The 19288-nt window shown below is 37.7% G+C and overlaps 1 protein-coding gene across 1 annotated transcript in view; it reads right to left on the reverse strand.

Annotated features, from left to right (window-relative positions):
• Positions 1 to 3845: 3845 nt before the first annotated feature.
• Positions 3846 to 19288, reverse strand: part of muc5.1 (mucin 5.1, oligomeric mucus/gel-forming) — a 61655-nt gene continuing 46212 nt past the window's right edge. Inside the window, exons 31-48 of the mRNA XM_061916644.1 lie at positions 17335 to 17558; positions 16877 to 17048; positions 16546 to 16790; positions 14903 to 15086; positions 14621 to 14822; positions 14358 to 14536; positions 13142 to 13211; positions 12875 to 13014; positions 12770 to 12801; positions 11158 to 11326; positions 8924 to 9028; positions 8794 to 8834; positions 8549 to 8671; positions 8325 to 8423; positions 8116 to 8244; positions 7862 to 7901; positions 4178 to 4301; positions 3846 to 4091 (exon numbers count right to left, since the gene is read on the reverse strand). Coding sequence (XP_061772628.1) covers positions 3914 to 4091; positions 4178 to 4301; positions 7862 to 7901; positions 8116 to 8244; positions 8325 to 8423; positions 8549 to 8671; positions 8794 to 8834; positions 8924 to 9028; positions 11158 to 11326; positions 12770 to 12801; positions 12875 to 13014; positions 13142 to 13211; positions 14358 to 14536; positions 14621 to 14822; positions 14903 to 15086; positions 16546 to 16790; positions 16877 to 17048; positions 17335 to 17558 — 2456 coding nt within the window. The 3' untranslated portion in view covers positions 3846 to 3913. The remainder of the gene's footprint in view (positions 4092 to 4177; positions 4302 to 7861; positions 7902 to 8115; positions 8245 to 8324; positions 8424 to 8548; positions 8672 to 8793; positions 8835 to 8923; positions 9029 to 11157; positions 11327 to 12769; positions 12802 to 12874; positions 13015 to 13141; positions 13212 to 14357; positions 14537 to 14620; positions 14823 to 14902; positions 15087 to 16545; positions 16791 to 16876; positions 17049 to 17334; positions 17559 to 19288) is intronic.

The raw sequence follows: 19288 nt of genomic DNA on the forward strand, positions 1-19288 counted from the left end.
GTACAATTGCTTGGATTCAAAATGACGTCACGTCCGGCTCTTGGAATACGCGTGGTGGTCAAGTCCATAGACACCGCTACTGCCTACTGGCGCTGACGAGACGCAGGGCCGCCATCTTGGAGTGGTGATCTGCTCCACTCAGTGCAATTCATTGGGCAGGAGCAATTAACAGTCAGCGCATTTAATTAATTTTACCTCTCTGAATACCACTGTTTTCCACGCGTTTTTTCGTCATACGTGTAGCTATGATAAAGGACACATGCTTTGGCGTGTTTTATTATTCATAGTTTGCTTAACAGTAATTGAATATTTTTATATGCTATAAATGACCAGACGTCCGAGATTAAAACTGGGAATATAATCTCAGAGAACGAGGAAAAAAACGGTCAGCTATTTTTAAATTCAAGAACAATATGATTAGGTTATATATACATGCGTATATCTTACATAAAAAATGCCATCCATCCATCCATCCATCCATCTTCTTCCGCTTATCCGAGGTTGGGTCGCGGGGGCAGCAGCCTAAGCAGGGAAGCCCAGACTTCCCTCTCCCCAGCCACTTCGTCTAGCTCTTCCCGGGGGATCCCGAGGAGTTCCCAGGCCAGCCGGGAGACATAGTCTTCCCAACGTGTCCTGGGTCTTCCCCGTGGCCTCCTACCGGTTGGACATGTCCTAAACACCTCCCTAGGGAGGCATTCGGGTGGGATCCTGACCAGATGCCCGAACCACCTCATCTGGCTCCTCTCGATGTGGAGGAGCAGCGGTTTTACTTTGAGTTCTTCCCGGAAGGCAGAGCTTCTCACCCTATCTCTAAGGAAGAGCCCTGCCACACGGCGGAGGAAACTCCTTTCGGCCGCTTGTACCCGTGATCTTTGTATGAATACTAAATACATTAGATATCTATATATCTTAGGGACCAGCTATATCTGTTGCTGCAGCAGCAGAAAGTTTATTCTGTCTTGACACTTGTATTGATATTTTGTATTACATTCTTCCCTTAAATCAGTGGTCCCCAACCTTTTTGTATCTGCTTGATAATTTGTCTCGCGGCCCGGGAAAAAAGTATATATATATATATATATATATATATATATATATATATATATATATATACTTTTTTTTTTCTTTTTTTAAATAAAAATGAATAAAACATTCTTCTGAGGCCCGGTACCAATCGGTTGGGGACCACTGCCTTAAATGATAATGTTTACAGTGATTGTTTTATATCATGGGTGTCAAACTCTGGCTTGCGGGCCAAATCTGGCCCGTCGTGTAATTTCATTCGGCCCATGAGGAAATATCAAATTTAGAGCTGGCCAGCCGGTATTATACAGCAGCGGTGCCGCTGTAACACAGCATTCACCGCTGATACTCATACTTGCCAATCCTCCCGATTTTACCGGGAGACTCCCGAATTTCAGTGCCCCGCCCGAAAATATTCCGGTGCAAACATTCTTTTGAATATCTCCCGATTTCCACCCGGGTAACAATATTGACGGCGTCCCTAACAGGCACTGCCTTTAGCGCCCTCTGAAACCAGTCGACACGTCCGCTTTTCCTCCATACAAACAGTGTGCCAATCCAGTCACATAATATACGCTGTTTTTAGACGCACGCACGCACACAAGTGAATGCAAGCCATACTTGATCAACAGCCATACAGGTTTCACTGAGGGTGGCTGTATAACTTTAACACTGTTACAAACATGCGCCACACTGTGAACCCACACCAAACAAGAATGACAAACACATTTCGGGAGAACATCCACACCGTAACACAACATAAACACAACAGAACAAATACCCAGAACCCCTGTCAGCACTAACTCTTCCGGGACACTACAATATACACCCCCCCTCCGCCCCCCCGTGTTGGCCCTGCAATGAGGAGGCGACATGTCCAGGTTGTACCCCGCCTTCCACCCGAATCAGCTGCGATAGACCCCAGCACCAAAGGGACAAGCGATAGAAAATGGTTGGATTGATGTTTTCTAAAATAAAGTATATGCTATTTGTAATGGTGCAATGGTAACCCTCTAAATCATATCCATCTTAAATAGCATATGACATGCACCAAAAATCATATTTATACTAGTAATCATTCTGTAAAAAGATAACCCACTATTTGCTTAATCTACACACATGTTTCTTGCTATCTTAATGATCTTCTAAAATAGCATGCACTTCTAATATTTTACATAAATATGTCGAGAGGCTGATTTTGAAGAATTGTATATAGCTGACTGAATGTTACCATATCATATATATACTGTACATGCAACATCTACACATTGTTTCAAATGACATACATACAATGCATCCCCATTCCACATGTTTCGTTACTGCCTTAAAAAAATAAAAGTAAAACTAAAACAATCACATGTACATAAGTATTCACAGCATTTGCTCAAATACTTTGTTGATGCACCGTTGGCAGTAATAAACAGCCACAAGTCTTTTTGAATACGATGCCACAAGTTTGGCACACCTTTCTATGGCCAGTTTCACTTAGTCCTCTTTGCAGCACCTCTTAAACTCCATCAGATTAGATGGGAAGTGTTGGTTTTCATTCAGGATGTCTTTGACCATTTCTGAATTCATCTTAGTTTAGTCAGGGAGGTGACCAAGAACTTGATAGTCACTCCATCAGAGCTACAGCATTCTTCCGTGGAGAGAAAGACAACCATCTCTGCAGCAAACCACCTATCAGACCGGTATGGCATAGTGGGCAGACAGAAGACTTTTCTTAGTAAAACGTTTGCCAATACGCGCCCGAAAGACTCTCAAACCATGAGAATCAAAATGATCTGGTCTGATAAAACAAAGATTGAACTATTTGGTATAAATGTATAAATGCCAGGCGTCATGTTTGGAGTAAACCAGGCATTGCTCATCACCAGGCCAATTCCATTCCTAAAGTGACGCATGGTGGTGGCAGCATCATGATGTGGGGATGTTTTTCAGCGGCATTATAGAGCGAAATATGAATGCAACAATGTACAGAGACATCCAGGATAAAAAACAATACTTCCCATCCAACATGATGGAGCTTGAGAGGTACTGCAAGGAGGAATGGGCTAAACTGACCAAAGATGGGTGTGCCAAGCTTTTGGCATCGTATTAAGAAAGACTTGAGTGTAATGCTCGGGTCGCATGGCGGCCATAAGTGGCGTGTTCCCAAGAAGCAGAGAGCAGAGAAGGCAGTGCGTAGGTGAAGAGTAGTTAATGTAGGCTCAAGTAAACAAAATATGAGTGTCGTTAGGAAAGGCTTCAAAGCATAGGGAAGGCTATGCAAAACAAACAGAATGCTGGATGACAGCAAAACATGCAAAAAGTGTGGAGCAGAGACAGCGTACACAATTGATAGACATTTGTCCATCAACAATCATCAAAGAATTGTTAACAGAAAACAGGCGCGTGGATCAGTGCTCAGAGACAGACGTGAAACGGTTACGGAAGAAAACACCATCACAACAGGAAAAGCCACCAAAATACACAGGAAATTAGGAGAGGAAATTAAACACTATACCAAAAAAAAAAACACCAAGAAACTTAAAATAAGACATGGCCTGGTGTAACAAGCTGTGACATTGAAACTGTAATTGGTGCACCAACGAAAACTATTAAGCAGAGGCTGAGAATACTTATCTACAATTGTAACTTAAAAAAAAACATTTTCACACTGTCATTTTGGGTATTGTCTGTAGAATTTTGAGGACAAAAATGAATGTATTTCATTTTGGAATAAGGCTATAACATAACAAAATGTGGAAAAGGTCAAATCCGGATGCACTGTATGTGTCTTGGTAGTTTTTGACATATATAACAGCACAGTAAAAACAACATTGCAACAGGAAAATGTTTATTGGAATGAAATTACTGTTTTTCTTATGGCATTCTAGTAATGACATAATTACTCTGTCGTCTTTTCTTTACATTGTGCTGCTTGACAGCCACACTTTTCAATAAAAATGTAGGAGTGTTTCTTCTTGCTGCCATCAGAGCAAACCATCTCCACTTCCTTCTTTCTTGTAGCTGTTTCTTGACAACAGGAGCAAGAGTGCATCAGGCTGTTGCTCTCTGAAGAGTACCTAAAAGGAGAGACATTTCACACATTATAAATGTTGCACAGCTTCATGTTGAAAAAGTAGCTGTGAATCTAAACCCCAAATCTCACATTGATGTTGACGGGCCACAAGATCCCTCGCAAATCGTTACCTCCACTGGCACTACTGACTTGCAGTTATTAATCTGCAAGAAGGTGGCGTTCCTGCTCATTTTGCAGTTGGAACGAGGAGTACCTTGGGGGGACATTCAAAACATTCACTTGGTGCAGAAAAGTAATCAATGACATGCAATGTTAATCTAGCTCAGAGTTGTCCAAAGTGGCCGTTTTTTGTTGATACATTCTACAGACAAAATAAACACGTCCTAGATTAGCACATTACACAAAAAAACAAAACCCCAAAACTAATGGGACATCCCCAAATCCATCTGACAATGGGACCTGGAAACAAAAATGGCCAAACACCAGTATATCTTACCGCAAATGGTCCTTAGTGATTTCCATGCATTCTGCCATAATGAACATGTGTGCAAATTCCTTCAAGATATGGTAAATAGTTCTGTGTTAAAGCCCTAAAAATGGTTTTGGCTGGAGGAATAATAATATTAGTACAGAATAATAATATGAACAAGTTATATATCTCAAGAGGGTTGGATTTCTATTAAAACTAATTTGCATTGTTACCTGTAACACAAAGGAAATATATGGATAGTTTAGCTAGCATATATTAACTGACCTAGGAACGCAACGCAGTACATTAAATTAGTAGGGCTATGAATCTAATGAAAACTGACAATTCAATTCCGATTTTTGGGGTCACGATTCAATTCAGAATCAATTCTCCATTCAACATTGTTCTCCAATTAAACCGATTCTTGCAATATATAATTTGGAATACTAACTAAATTACATTAAACATTTTTGAAACAGGTCACAGGATACAAAAGCTTCTTATGGCTGCTGACGTATGACATATAGCCTTAAAAACGTATTTTTAAAAATCAATTATTGAATATTTGAAATCGATTTAGAATTGTAATTGTAAGAAAAATAATTGAGATTCAGATGTAAATAGATTTTTAAATTAGACTCTTGCCAATGTTGACAACACACTATTTCTGTACTTCCAGAGCATTCTTAAAACGTCATTTAAACTCTGCAGCTTCCCTCGTGGCTCGGTGAAATACAACCAGCTACGGTTCTACATCATAGCAACAAAGAATTTGGTTGCTCAGTTTAACACAAGCTTAACTTACTGTGCCTCATCAAAAGTTTTATTGTACTGTTTGAATACTTTAAATTCTTGGGCATGCTATTTATTGTATGTTTTAGTAATGTATATTTATTGATGCACATTATTGTCTTGTGTGTATTGTGTATTATTTAGAATCTGTATAATGGTTAGGTTAAATGCAGGGCCATCCCTGGCCAAATTGGGGCCATAAGCAGAATTGTATTTTGGGGCTCCTCCTCCTATTACTGCACACATTTTTTTTCACACTTTTACAAAAGTGAAATTGTTCTGATACTTTTTAAATTAAATTGAATAAAATTTAATCTAATGCATGTCTTGTACTAAAACAAATCCATGGGAAATACATTTGTAGGAGACAGAATTAGGAGTTGTGGGTCACATGGGTGTAGGTGGGTGTGTGCACTTGTGGGTGTCTGTAATAAGCTACCGTATTTAAGGAGAGCACATACACCTGTGGAGGATTAAGGAAGATACAGGAAATAGGATGGAGGAGGAAAGAGGAAGGAGGAAAGAATAAGTTTGGGTGCCACACTATTTGGTTACGCCTTGATTTGGCTATTACAATTCATATTGTTTTTCACTTCCGTTTGTCATTGTATTTGTAAAACCATATGAAACCTGCATTAGATTCACTAAGGAAGTCAAAAGAGATACATTTAAGAAACAAAGACCCATTCTTGTCCTTCCAGTGACCACCAGGAAATGTGCCCGCAACAAAATTGTAATAATTTCTTTTGTACGAAATACCAAATTTAACATAATTTTTACATTTACGACTTTGGCTCGCCACAAGGGTCAATGTGAATAATTGGGGAAATTTGCCATTACATTCTTATCAGTGACGGAGTAGTAAAGGCTTTAAATAGATTTGTTTTCAAATTTAAAATTAACATTGTACGTTTGTTTATTCACGCAAAATGGGGGCCTCCTCATAGATCGCGGGGCCTAATGTACAGCGCGTGATTTGGTAATGGGTAGGGGCAGCCCTAGTAAGATATAGAATCAATTGATTTTGTGCGTTATTTTTTTATCTAATAGCAGCAATAGCAGTGACAAAACATCACAGCATAATTTCCCTGGTTGGTGGGATTAAAATACAATGGTGGGGATGTGAATACAAATGTCGTACTATTGCATACTTGCCAACCTTGAGACCTCCGATTTCGGGAGGGTGGGGGGCGTGGTCGGGTGTGGGGCGGGGCGTGGTTTAGAGGGGAGAAGTACATTTGTATTATTCATATATTATATATATAATATTTTATATATATTATATTTATTATTATCATTTTTTATTGTGAGCGAACTGTGGTGCTGAGTTTCCCCCAGGGATCAATAAAGTACATTTATATATATATATATATATATATATATATATATATATATATATATATATATAGGAAATACTTGACTTTCAGTGAATTCGACCTATATATATATATATATATATATATATATATATATATATATATATATATATATATATATATATATATATATATACATATATATATTTATATTTATTTTATTGGGACGCAATCCGAGGGTCCCTGGTTCAATCCCCACCGAGTACCAACCCCGTCACGTCCGTTGTGTCCTGAGCAAGACACTTCACCCTTGCTCCTGATGGGTGCTGGTTAGTGCTTTGCATGGCAGCTCCCTCCATCAGTGTGTGAATGTGTACCTTGAAGGTAGAAAAGCGCTATACAAGTACAACCCATTTATCATTTATTTATTTTATATATATATATATATATATATATATATATATATATATATATATATATATATATATATATATATATATATATATATATATATATATATATATATATATATATATATATGTATAAAAGAAATACTTGAATTTCAATGTTAATTTATTTTCACATTTACACACACATAACAGTCATCTACTCATTGTTGAGTTAAGGGTTGAATTGTCCATCCTTGTTTTTCTAACCATATGCATGTACAGTAGATGGCAATATTGTCCTGTTTAAGAGTGTCACAAAAATGCTGTTTATGGCAGACGAACTGCTTTACGGTAGACAAAAACGGACTGCTGTTGTTGTGTGTTTGTGCCTCGCTGGGAGGACGTTAATGAAACTGCCTAACAATAAACCCACATAAGAAACCAATAACTCGCCCTCGATCATTCTACAGTTATAACGTCATTGGGCAGACACGTTCTTTATACACGTCACTCAGGTCCGCATGGAGCTGGAGGGGGCGTGGCCTCTACCTCAGCCTGAATTTCGGGAGATTCTCAGGAGAAAATCTGTCCCAGGAGGTTTTCGGGAGAGGCGCTGAATTTCGGGACTCTCCCGGAAAATCCGGGAGTGTTGGCAAGTATGTACTATTGTACAACTACTTGTTGGTATTATAACATGAAATTGTGTTGTTTTTGTTCCTTTAAGTTTTAAGGTAAAACTCAATAAAGTTAGTACTGAATTGCGCTAATCAATGATATGTTGGTTAATAATGTGTTTACAACAAAATGAAAACATACTTTCAATTTAATGTGTCTTGTTGATACTTACATGTTTTGCAACAACCATTGATGTCATTTTGTTCTGTTCCCTGAGATATAAACAATGGGTTTTTAGTCATACAAGAAAAACACAAATTACATGCCAATTTGCAAATCCTGTAGGTCCGTTTAAATCCACCTCATACAATGCAATACTTTCAAATCAATAAGGAAATGGACAAACCACTGTATTTGCTTGAAGAAAGAAATCTAAGACTAAAGAAACAATTTAGAAGATATTGTTGTGTACTGTCGTGTACTCACAGGAACACAGTTCTCCGGATCAAAGTCAGGACACTGGGTTTGGTTAATGGAGGTGATGATCTCATCCTTCACTTTGTGGCAGTCATACCTGGTACAATTGTCATTTGGTGGCCACCAAGACTGGGAAGGCTGTTAAAAAGGAAGGAAAAAGCTTTCGGTTATGCAACAATTCTAACACATGACTCAGTATAATTAATTCCATTACTCACCTTGATAGTGATTGGAACAACGCCTGGGTGCTCAACAAGACAGCTCGTCTTTTTACATGTGCCGCAACATTCCCCAGGTTGAGTTTGATACTCAGAATCCTGTTTAGAATACAAATAATATGAATAAATGTGTGCATATTTGAGTATTCTTCACTAATAATATATCCACTTGACTTCCATTGCATTGTATTTGAGCTAATTACATGATAATTTCATAATTGTACCTCTGGACACTGAACGGAGCATTGTTTCTGATGACACTCCACCACGTTCAACTTGCTTTCTGGATCTTGAGCTCCGGTACAAAAGCAAGTCTCGCATGCATCTTTGGAAAATTGCATTCCAGGCTACAAAGAAATGGAATACTTTTTACAACTTTCATAACTATTAAATCCCTGCTAGTACATCAAATTAAATTAAAAACGTACAAGTGTTGGATTTTTCAATAATTTAACGACAGTCAAATTACCTTGTACTCTGTGTCGTTGAAAACACAAACACCTTTGGGAACTAAATAGAAAGCATAACCAGTCACACTTTTGAGCTCAATGTCTTGCACGGTGACCGTGGAAGTCAACAATTCATAAGGTAAAACTTACCGCAATCATAGGAGGGGCAGCAGCTACCATTTGCGACGTGAATCGTTAATGCAAATCCTACTGGACACATTGCAGGTGGCAGTGGGCAGCTGTTTTTATCACATTCTGTGGGATACATTCAAATATACATCATTTAATGATCAACAATTTCAAGTTAGTCATTACATTTCTATAAGTAAACCTAACTTAAAAAATGTAAATCAACACAAGGAATCCCATCAGAAACGGTCACAATTATTTCATACTTTCAACAACAATCACCAATTAGTAAAATTTAGGCTAAGCGAATAAGGATTAATTCCACAAGTGCGTTACAGTAATCTTTTTCTTTGGTTAATTGGCGTTCTTTGGGCATACTGAAATGTTAACAACATAACTGGAAATAGAATTGTATCGCTCCGTTAACACTTTCTCGTTCTTTAAAGGGTTAGTAGTTTCACTTTAATTCAGTTTTATTATATACAGTAGTGGCTATGTTGCTTGCTCTTCTAAGGCAGTTTGGAATATTAAAATATTACTTAAATGTCAATAAAGGTTTAAATATGGTGACAATTTGAGCCAAGAACAAATCAGTCCTTCCAAGATTTCGCAGGTTTTTTTGTGATTGTTGAGGTCTAAAATGCTTGAATTCTAGGCGGCATTTCAAGAAAGTTGCGGGACAAGTTGCAGTATTTATTTTTCAAAAACTTTGAATCAACTCAAAATGTTGTTAAATGAATACATAAAAAATTGTATGTAAACTTGGAAGTCGAGAGTCTCCGAGCGAGGGTTGTTATATGTTTTTATACTCCATAACCCAGAAGGTGTAGTGCTTTAGACAGAAACCGGAAGTAGGTTTGAACTACGCGGAGGGACAACATTTGTCTAAAATGCAATAAAGAGTTGTTATATTGTTACACTTTGTTGTCCCTGCTTCATCTACACAAAAAACAAATGTGAGTTTTGATAAGACAGTTTGACAAGTTCCACTTGCGTAAGTTATGCTGATTGACCGAAATGTACGATAAAGGCACTGGACAAAGTTCATTTGCAGGATTTGTTGAAGTTGCAACTGACACATTATTTCGCTTTATTTGATTTGAATTGAATAGATATCCATTTTCAACATATGCCATCTTAACAGTGTTTCTTTCTTTTTTATTTTTTTATTTTAACCAGTTTCATGTTTGGGCCCTTCAGGGACGACACCAGGATTGTTTCGCTCCCTGGGCTAAAGGGGCTGGGGGGCTTGACTGAAAAATATTATTCGATTTTAATTACATTTAGTTCTATTTTTTTCAATAAAACCAATTATGATACACAACACAAGCATGTTTCCTAATAAAAGTAGTTTTAACCAAATTAGACCAAAAAATATTCAATAAAATAGTTAAGCCTAACACAAACAACAATGGCAAAAATGATTCACGTGCAAAGGTGACAGATGTAGCAAAGGACAGCGATTATGCGCCTGTTACTAACCAGACAATACATCCAAAATTCAAAAATTGTCAGTCCATTATACTTCACACTCAATATTCTCTCACATAATACTGAATTACTTTGGATATATTTTTGTACAACACACTTAACAAATATACAATAGCAGGCAATATTTCAGTCAAAACGAGAGCAAAATAACAATAGCATATGTTATTTGGATAACAATAGAGCAATGCTACCTAATAGCTTACTACCAAATAAGGCAAAATTAATCATCTCAAAAGTTTTTACCTTTTTAATATACGAATGATCGCTTTGGAAGTACTATGCGGAGAGGCAGGACGAAATAGTTTGCATTCACGCTAGGATTGGGCAGCCTAAAGATGGCGCAGGACAATTTATAGGCATTTGGAAAAATACAATCGGTTGCGTGATTGGCTACAAAAAGATGGACTCAGCCTGGTGATAGGTTAAGGAAAGATGGGCTTGGCCTGGAGCGTGCAATGGCGGGATAAATAAGTTCATTTTCACACTGCAATTGGGCGGTCTAAAGATGGAGCTGACGTCATAAATGGGGCGGATTCTAAAGGGCTCCTTTGGAGGAAGCATGAAGGAAGGTGAGATTGTTTAATAAATATCTCTAGCATGCCCACATAGTTTGATCCCACATACACAACAGTAGGTACCAATAGGTAAGGAAAGTGGCATAATAGGACCCCAAAAGTCTGAGAGGGTTGAACTGGGGCTAAACAGACTTCTGATGGGGCTATAGCCCCCTACCTCCCGTCCCTGGGGCCCTTTCTCTAACTCACCACATGTCAGCGTTTGGCAGCAGTCCACTGTACGGTTCACCAACACCTCGCCCTCCTTGTCACACACTGTGGATGGTGGAGTGGGACACACGCGAGGCTGACACTGCACATTGAGCGTGTCTTCATCACAGACACACTCTTGGCAGCCACTCTGCCACGTGTCACCTAACTTTATAGGGATAAACCACAGGTTAATTATGACTACATACAATACCTGTGATCCGAGTTGTGACAATGATGCACGCCGTATAGAGGGGGACAGGGTTGGCTGTCACATGGGTTAGTTTTGTCTCACTTGTAATATATCGCATCACCAGAGGGAGCTGGTTCTCAAATTGTGGTATCGAAATTTATAGAATTGGGATGAGAGCTCACATACATAGTCTTTTCTGGAGTAAGACAGTTGAACTTGAAGTTACAGGACTTTTAATGTTTTTAATATCAAATTATAAATATTGTAGTATTTTAGTCATGGCCCTACATGGCCGTTTGGATTTTGTTCTTTGTTTGTTTGGTATCAATTATTGTCTTGGTGCTCTTGTTGTACAAGTGCATAGTAGTAGTTTCCTGCCAGCACACCTGTTTTCTATTGGTTAATCAAGTGTATTTAGGGCAGTCCTTCCCAAAATGTGGGGCGGGCCGCCATGGGTAGTAATGCCCACTCCAATGGGTGGTGAGCCCATTGGATTTGTTGTTTCCTTTATATTCCTTTATAACTATACCTCTGCGTAACATTGTAAGATTATTAACATTAAAAAGTATTGATTTCGTCAATATTGATACGCTAATAATGTTATGCAGAGGTATAGTTATAACAATTTTATAGAGAACCATTTTCTTCTTCTCAAGGGGGCATAACAGAAATATATTAGAGAAGCACAGGCCTTGCACAAACCTTTTGTTTTTGCTGTTTTTCTCTCTCCACATAATGTAATTTTTTTATTATTTATTTGTTTCTGCACCCTGGGTTCCCGACAAGCTCAACAATGCGCAACTGTGACAGTTTGCCGTCTAGGCGTTATCACAGCAAAACAAATGTTACCCTTAAAATGTTTGACGGGAAAGCTTTAACTTAGGCTTGTTACTATCTAGATAACGTTTTGTGATGTGGTTGTTAGCCTTGATGCTCACAAAAAAGTCCAGTTGGAGTTGGTCATCTCATCCCGTTCTATTTGGGGTTGGGTGTTACATACAGTAGATTCATACAGTACATACCACAAATACAAAAGGACGGTTGAAAAATGTGTTTCCTGGTTATGTTTCCCCCTTTTTCTGTGTGAAGACGCATTAATTTATGTATTTGTCAATTTGTGAATGCAATTATATTTTCAAATAAGTTCTGCCCTCTTTAAAAAAAAAAAAAAAAGCTTTGTCCCAACAAAGTAACATTGTGACAACCATCCGCGTAATGAAATTCGTTGTCACAGTGTGTCAAAAGTGTGTTTTTATCTCTTTGTTACAATGAGTTGTAAAATGAGAGGCACACACATTTGAATTTCATGTAGGAGTGACTTTTGAAAGATGTCTAATGATCCACATTAGAGAAAAGAGTGTGACAACCAACCAACACCTTTCTCTTCTACTGTATAGCCTATTGATGTACTGTAGGTACCTGTTTTGGTTGGCCATCAGGTCCAGTGCAACCTGTGACGAGAAAAGCCATCTTTAGAGTTTTGAATGACTTAATAATGTAAAATGAGATACTGGTTTGTCTTACAAGATGAGACGCAGAGGTTGGAGCTGGAACTGAACAAGGTTGTACCAGGTGGACAAAAACATCCCTCCACAAATGCCTTACAACCTGATTTCCAGACATTATTTTCCCCCTGGCATTCCTGTGTGTACTTGTCATTGTATCTAAACATGACCAAAATTGATAGTAGAAAACGTACATGTCATTAATGTACAGTTATGTGTTAGTAAGTAACATTCTGGTACTATAAATATGCAGTGATTTATTATTCGATTTGAAAAGTGTGATTACCTTGCATTGCAAGTTGGTACAACAATCGGCCCACAAGATTTGTAGACTTTATTTTCAGGACATGTATATCCTAAAACAAGAAAACAGGATTTTAGTTATTAAAATAGACAAAATAACTCAATAGGGCACTAACGGAATGAACATTTTTAGTCCTTTAATCTCTATTATTATAATGTATTTACAACCAGGAGAGAATCATTTTTATATTTATAATAAATGTGTGAATGCTCCAAAGCATTCACACATATGGTTTGCTACACCAAAATTAATCTATTTATTAAACTTCTTCTTCTTCTCCAGATTTTGGCGCGCTCTACCTTTCACATTTTTCACCCGATTCAAACCGTTCCAACTTCAAACTGTTCAGCCTATTCGCGTACTTTCCCATGACAAATTCTAAACATTCCCAGATTTCCCAGAATTCCAGGTTTTCCGGGACATTCTTCCCCCCGCCTGGAAATTCAAACACATTTTTTTCCAAGTTCAAAAAAATCCCAGGATTTTCCAGAATTCCTGGTTTTCCAAAGCTCTATTTGCACCCTTTTTTCTGGCGACTACCGTTCCACCGTCAAAACATTCCTCTTAATCAGGACAAAAGACAAAGTTGTTTTTTGAACTGGGAAAATTCACAGTTTTCCTGAAATTCCAGGAATTCCGTAATACCATTTCTCTATTCAACATGTTACGACGTCAAACATTTCTCAACTGATTTGAAAAATTCTATCACCAATCATTTCAACTCATTATGGCCATTCAGGATTTTGTTTTTTACCATTTTCCCAAAAATTCCCGCTTTTCCCGAAATTCCCAAATTTTTGGAATTTCCCATGGAAATTAATGGAACATTCTTCAAATTTCTACAACTCCCACATTTTTCATCTTCTCATACCGTTCCAACTTCAAAACATTTAGCCTATTTGGGAATTGTGTGCTCTACTACAACAATTCTAAAAAAATTCCAGGATTTCAGTCCAACTTCAGCATTGGAGCATTCACATGCAATGCCTTCAGGAATTGCCTTGTCTACTTACATACCATTATAGTATATTTAGATTTCACAATATTTAATAATTTATTATTTATTTAATATAATTATTTTTTAATAATAATATTACTTTTTCCACTAATATATAGATCACCACACAATAGTTACAATAGTTATTTGCCCAAAAGACAATAATTATATATAAAATAAAGTAATGATAAGTCATCTCACCGCATTTCCCATTTGTAGCACCCCTCCAGTCTACACACACTGATGTCTCAGCACATGTCATAGCATACGCCTCCACACTTGAGCATCCCACGGTAGTGTTTGGCATTTGGCAGACATCAAATTTACAAGCCTCATAAAATGATTCTGGTGAGATGACTTTGTGGCAATCCTCAAACAGCCTTATGGAAGAAAACAAAGCAAATAAGACTGTTAATAATGTGTGATACTGTAGAAATAATAAATATTATATGGGGCTCACTTACTTGCTGATTATTATTTCACACATTTCTGGTTTGCATGTTGGTGGTGTTGGTGTTGGAAGTGGTGTCGTCGGAGGAGACACCTTATTGCAGTATGGTTTGTTCTTATCTGGTACATTCCACTCATGAGCCATATCGGGGCAAGAAGGATCAATCTGACCACCAGGCAATCTGCAGTCATTCTTTCTGTAATTGTCACATGTTCCTGGAGAAAGCATATATGGACTGTAACACAAAGCCTTATTGATCACCGGATATCTGATAGCAAGTAAATGATCAGCTCACCACACTGTCCCTCTGTGTTGTTGTGGAAAAGGGAGTATGGCAAATCGATGCTGAATAAAAGGCCCTTGAACATCACAATTGCCTCGATCGCAGGGATTCTTAGAAGGAGTTCTATTGAACTACTTGTGATGATAAGGTCATCGTTGGAGTAAGTTGGGACAACTTTCTTGCCATTGACGTACACCTGCACAGTTTATATCGGTTAGATTTTGCATTTGAAAGGCCCTACTTAACTCTGTTAGAGACCTGAATAGAAGACAATTCAACTAGACCAGGGATTTTCAACTGAAATGTTTTAGGGGCCACAGTTCCAGAGAACTAGGGACATGGGTGCCCGACTTATGTCTTCACAATTAGTATTACTTTGTATATCGCAGAGAACCAGCATCCTCCACCAGGGACCGGTACCGGACCGTGACACATTTGCTGCCGTACCGCGCAAAAACCATAAACAATTTATAAATGACCGCATTTTCTTTCATTTAACTTTCACCTGTCCCTCTCAGTACACCAATAAGCTTGTTCATAGATGTATAATAAAACTCCAGATAGAAAATCTCCATTTGTTATATATTTCTTACATGGGACAATGCACATTAATGAACAAATAAAATGTATACATGCTCGATTGTAGCCAAAGGATCATTTCCATCTGCAGTTCCAAATTCCATCCGCAATTTAAAATGCATATACTAGTAAAATTGTATATACCATCAACCTGCCGAGGACCATCTCCTCGCAAAGAAACAAGCCCAGGGCTCCCACTCATTAAGGGTTATGGTGAGTGGTATTTTCTGTGCACTTACTTTTACTGTATTTATCTGCTACTTGTGGAAACCCAGTCGATGAAAATAATGCAAATACTGAACTGGTACCTAGTGCATAAAAGGTTGGGGAACCCTGCTTCACACTATACATTTAATAATGGTCTATTTATTTTTTTGAAGTTACAGGAGTGCTCTGCTGTTTTTCAGGACCTTCTGCAAAATAGCTAAAGTCAGAGGTTTTTAATTTCTTTACTTAATTTGCGGGGCCAAGAGTAGAATAGCCCAAATAATGACAAAGAGGAACACTTCATGTAGAAATAAAGAAGCTGAACAAATGACTCCTGACTGCGTCTGAAATAAACATGCTACAGAAGCACCTTAATTACATAAATCTTAGTTCCAAAAAAATGTGTAACTGCCAAAAAGAAAAGGACTTAAAGTGGTGCTTTGAGGAATGCGTCACACAAGTTTCAGATCCAAGTTTCTTTATACAACAGGCGAACACTAGTGTTGGTGGAATTTGCTGCAAAAATGTTACTAGGGCTGGTCTCAAGAGAAAAAAGGATCTCAAAGGTTGGGCTGGTTCACAAACAACAGAAGAGAAGTTTGGATACTAATTTTTACACAATATAGATCAATAAAGCAGACTCATCAAACCGCTGTGGAACAGCTAAGAAATATGATTAACGCAATATGACAAATCAACTGGTGGAGTTAAGTCTTTAAAGTTGTTTTGTAAAAATGTTTCGACATAGTAGGGGCAAAAAAGAGGTGTCATATTATACTCAGGGTTGTCCTATATTCGGGTTAATATGTACCCGGTAATCATGACAGAAAAGCAATGAAAATAAAACATGTTAGGATCATCACATGTACCATGTTTACTGTCGATGGGATCCTCTCCTGTGTGAGAACCACTTCGTAGTTTTTGTAATACACAATCAAGCTTTTGGCACAGGTAACTTCTCCAGTGGCGTCACAGTTTTCGTTGTCAATCAGGACTTTAAAATTGTGTTTAGGAATGATCTCTTTAACCAGAACGTAAGTACAGTTTTTCTGAAAGCTGTAGTATTGACCATCAAATGTGACATAGTGTGGATCTCCCCAGCCAGTGCAAATACCTGCAATAAGTGGATATAAAAAAAGTGGCTGTTACCATTGTTCTGTGTTCCAAGAAACTTTGGACTGCTTGAAAAGTTGTACTCACATTTGCATTCGTAATGGAAACAACAACCATCTTCATCATAAACCCTCACTGGGGGGTGACCATTTTCACACACTGGTATGGTTACTGGATCACACGGCTTGTGTTCTGATAGCACTTTTCCATCGTCACACATTTCTATGGTGCAGTTGTTTGGAATCCACGTTTCACCATGCTGAGGATAACAAAACCACATATTTGGCAAGCTACTACCAGAAAAAGCATACACAAAAGGAATTGGTTTTGAGCTTTTTTAAGGTACATTAACGGTATGCACTCCCAATGGCAAACAGGTGACATCATATTTACTTAAACAATGCATTACATTAGAGCATACCAGTGTTTTCATTGCCGATTATAAGTTTGAATTATTTGTTTTTAATTGAGATTTACTGGTGTTGTTATGGCACCTCAGTACAAAAATTGTCAATAGTTCTAAATATTGTAAAAGAGTCACATACCTTCCTTGGTGGGTCAAGGTAGGAACAGTCCTTAGGAGGAGCTGCTGTACTGGCGGTTGTAGAGACAACTTGGGTTGTTATTGCGGGCGTAGTTAAGGTGGTGGTAGGACTTGGCGGAGTGGTTGACTGACACAGTCCGATATGCTTGTCAACATGGCAAGTCATATTACAATAGGCTGTAAAACACCAGCCTGCCTCATCTGTTTTATTGTAAATTGTAGTCCCTGAAGAAAACAATAAGAAATAAATAATAATCAGAGGAGTTACGGAAAATACATTGTCGTTTTTAGATTAGAAATTCATTATATGGGTTGGGGTTAAAATAAACATAGATGGACGTAATTCAAACAGCAAAGACATCTATGGTTTTCTTTTTACTTTTTAAATTGATCTCAACTCTGTACATTGCTGCTGGAATTTTAATTTTCCTGAACGAACTCTCCTGAAGGAATCAATAAATATCCATCTATCCATCTATCTATCTATCTATCTATCTATCTATCTATCTATCTATCTATCTATCTATCTATCTATCTATCTATCTATCTATCTATCTATATATCTATCTATCTATCTATCTATCTATCTATCTATCTATCTATCTATCTATCTATCTATCTATGGCTGTTCATGTTCATGTGCCACATTTCAACATGTAGGCTCGGCAGCCATACATTTTCTGTAAAGCTAGTCCTCATTAAGTTTGTGGGTAAGATCCAATCCATCTCAGTTGATTTGAGGACGAGAGGCGAGGTATTGCCTGTACGAGGGTTGTCCCGATACCAATATTTTAGTACCACAAAATGTTGTCTTTTCAATACTTTTCAAAAGGTAAAAATGTCATATTGGCTTCATTTTAACGTAATATCTTATGATATATTGAACATATGTTTCCTCTTGCGCTCAGAGAACAATTTTAGGAAGTTAAAACAAAAAATAAATAGCATTAAACACACTGGACTTTTGTTATTGTGTCAAAAAAACAAATTTAAAAGATAAAAACTAATTTTGAAAGACATTTAACATATTGGGCTTTTCTTATATCACTCAAAGAACAATTTAAAAGTGCATGTATTATTTGTACAGCCTGCCATAATCTAGGATTAGGTTACAATAGAATATAACACTTTGTTGACATGATATTAAATGCTTCATGTTTTATCTTAGTCTGTGCTTTAATACAAATACAATCATTGGTAAATACTAAAAACAATGTGCACTCGGTGTAATATAAAGACGGTGGTACCTGTCAAGTTAAGGACATGGGTCAAGAAGTGTGTGCGTAAGCGTGTGTGTGTGTGTGTGTCAGACAGTATGAGTGGAAAAGAAGAGCAACAGCCCATATAAAACACAAAAGGGATGTTTGTTTGTATGTTTCAGTCTGCAGCTGCTTAATAAACTGACAGATAAGATATATAGCAGGTATAACACTGGTTAAAGATAAAACACAAATTGTAGGAATTTGTAAAAAAAACTCAGTCATTCACTTGCATCACTTTATGCTACGTGGGAGCTTTTGACTCCGCTAAAAATTGGCAACTAGCCAACCAGTCAAAACATGCGGAGCGAGTTAACCATAGTACTTGTCGCTCTTTAAATTCCTTGTACAGATCTAACTGCTTGTTATTTAAATATTTATCTAGGTTTGAAGCAAAGGTTGTAATAATCTATTGCCACCTTTCGCGATGCATTTTTTAAAGGAACGCTTTCGTGCTTAAAGTATCACTTTTATCGATAGTTTTGAAGCCCAAATACCGCTATATTGTATTCCACACACCCTCGTTGTTAACCAGCAGAATTGCTGTGTTTTTGGGTCATTTTTCTTCTCCACAATGTTTCTGCTTGTATGCACTCTAAGTGTGGATTTTGACACACTCAACATCATGTGCCTCGGCTCTGTACACCACAGTCGCACGGCAGCATGCAGAGGAAAAAAAAAATACTAGTATTTTTC

The sequence above is a fragment of the Nerophis ophidion genome, linkage group LG12 (genome assembly GCF_033978795.1).
Source record: "Nerophis ophidion isolate RoL-2023_Sa linkage group LG12, RoL_Noph_v1.0, whole genome shotgun sequence".
Classification (NCBI taxonomy): domain Eukaryota; kingdom Metazoa; phylum Chordata; class Actinopteri; order Syngnathiformes; family Syngnathidae; genus Nerophis; species Nerophis ophidion.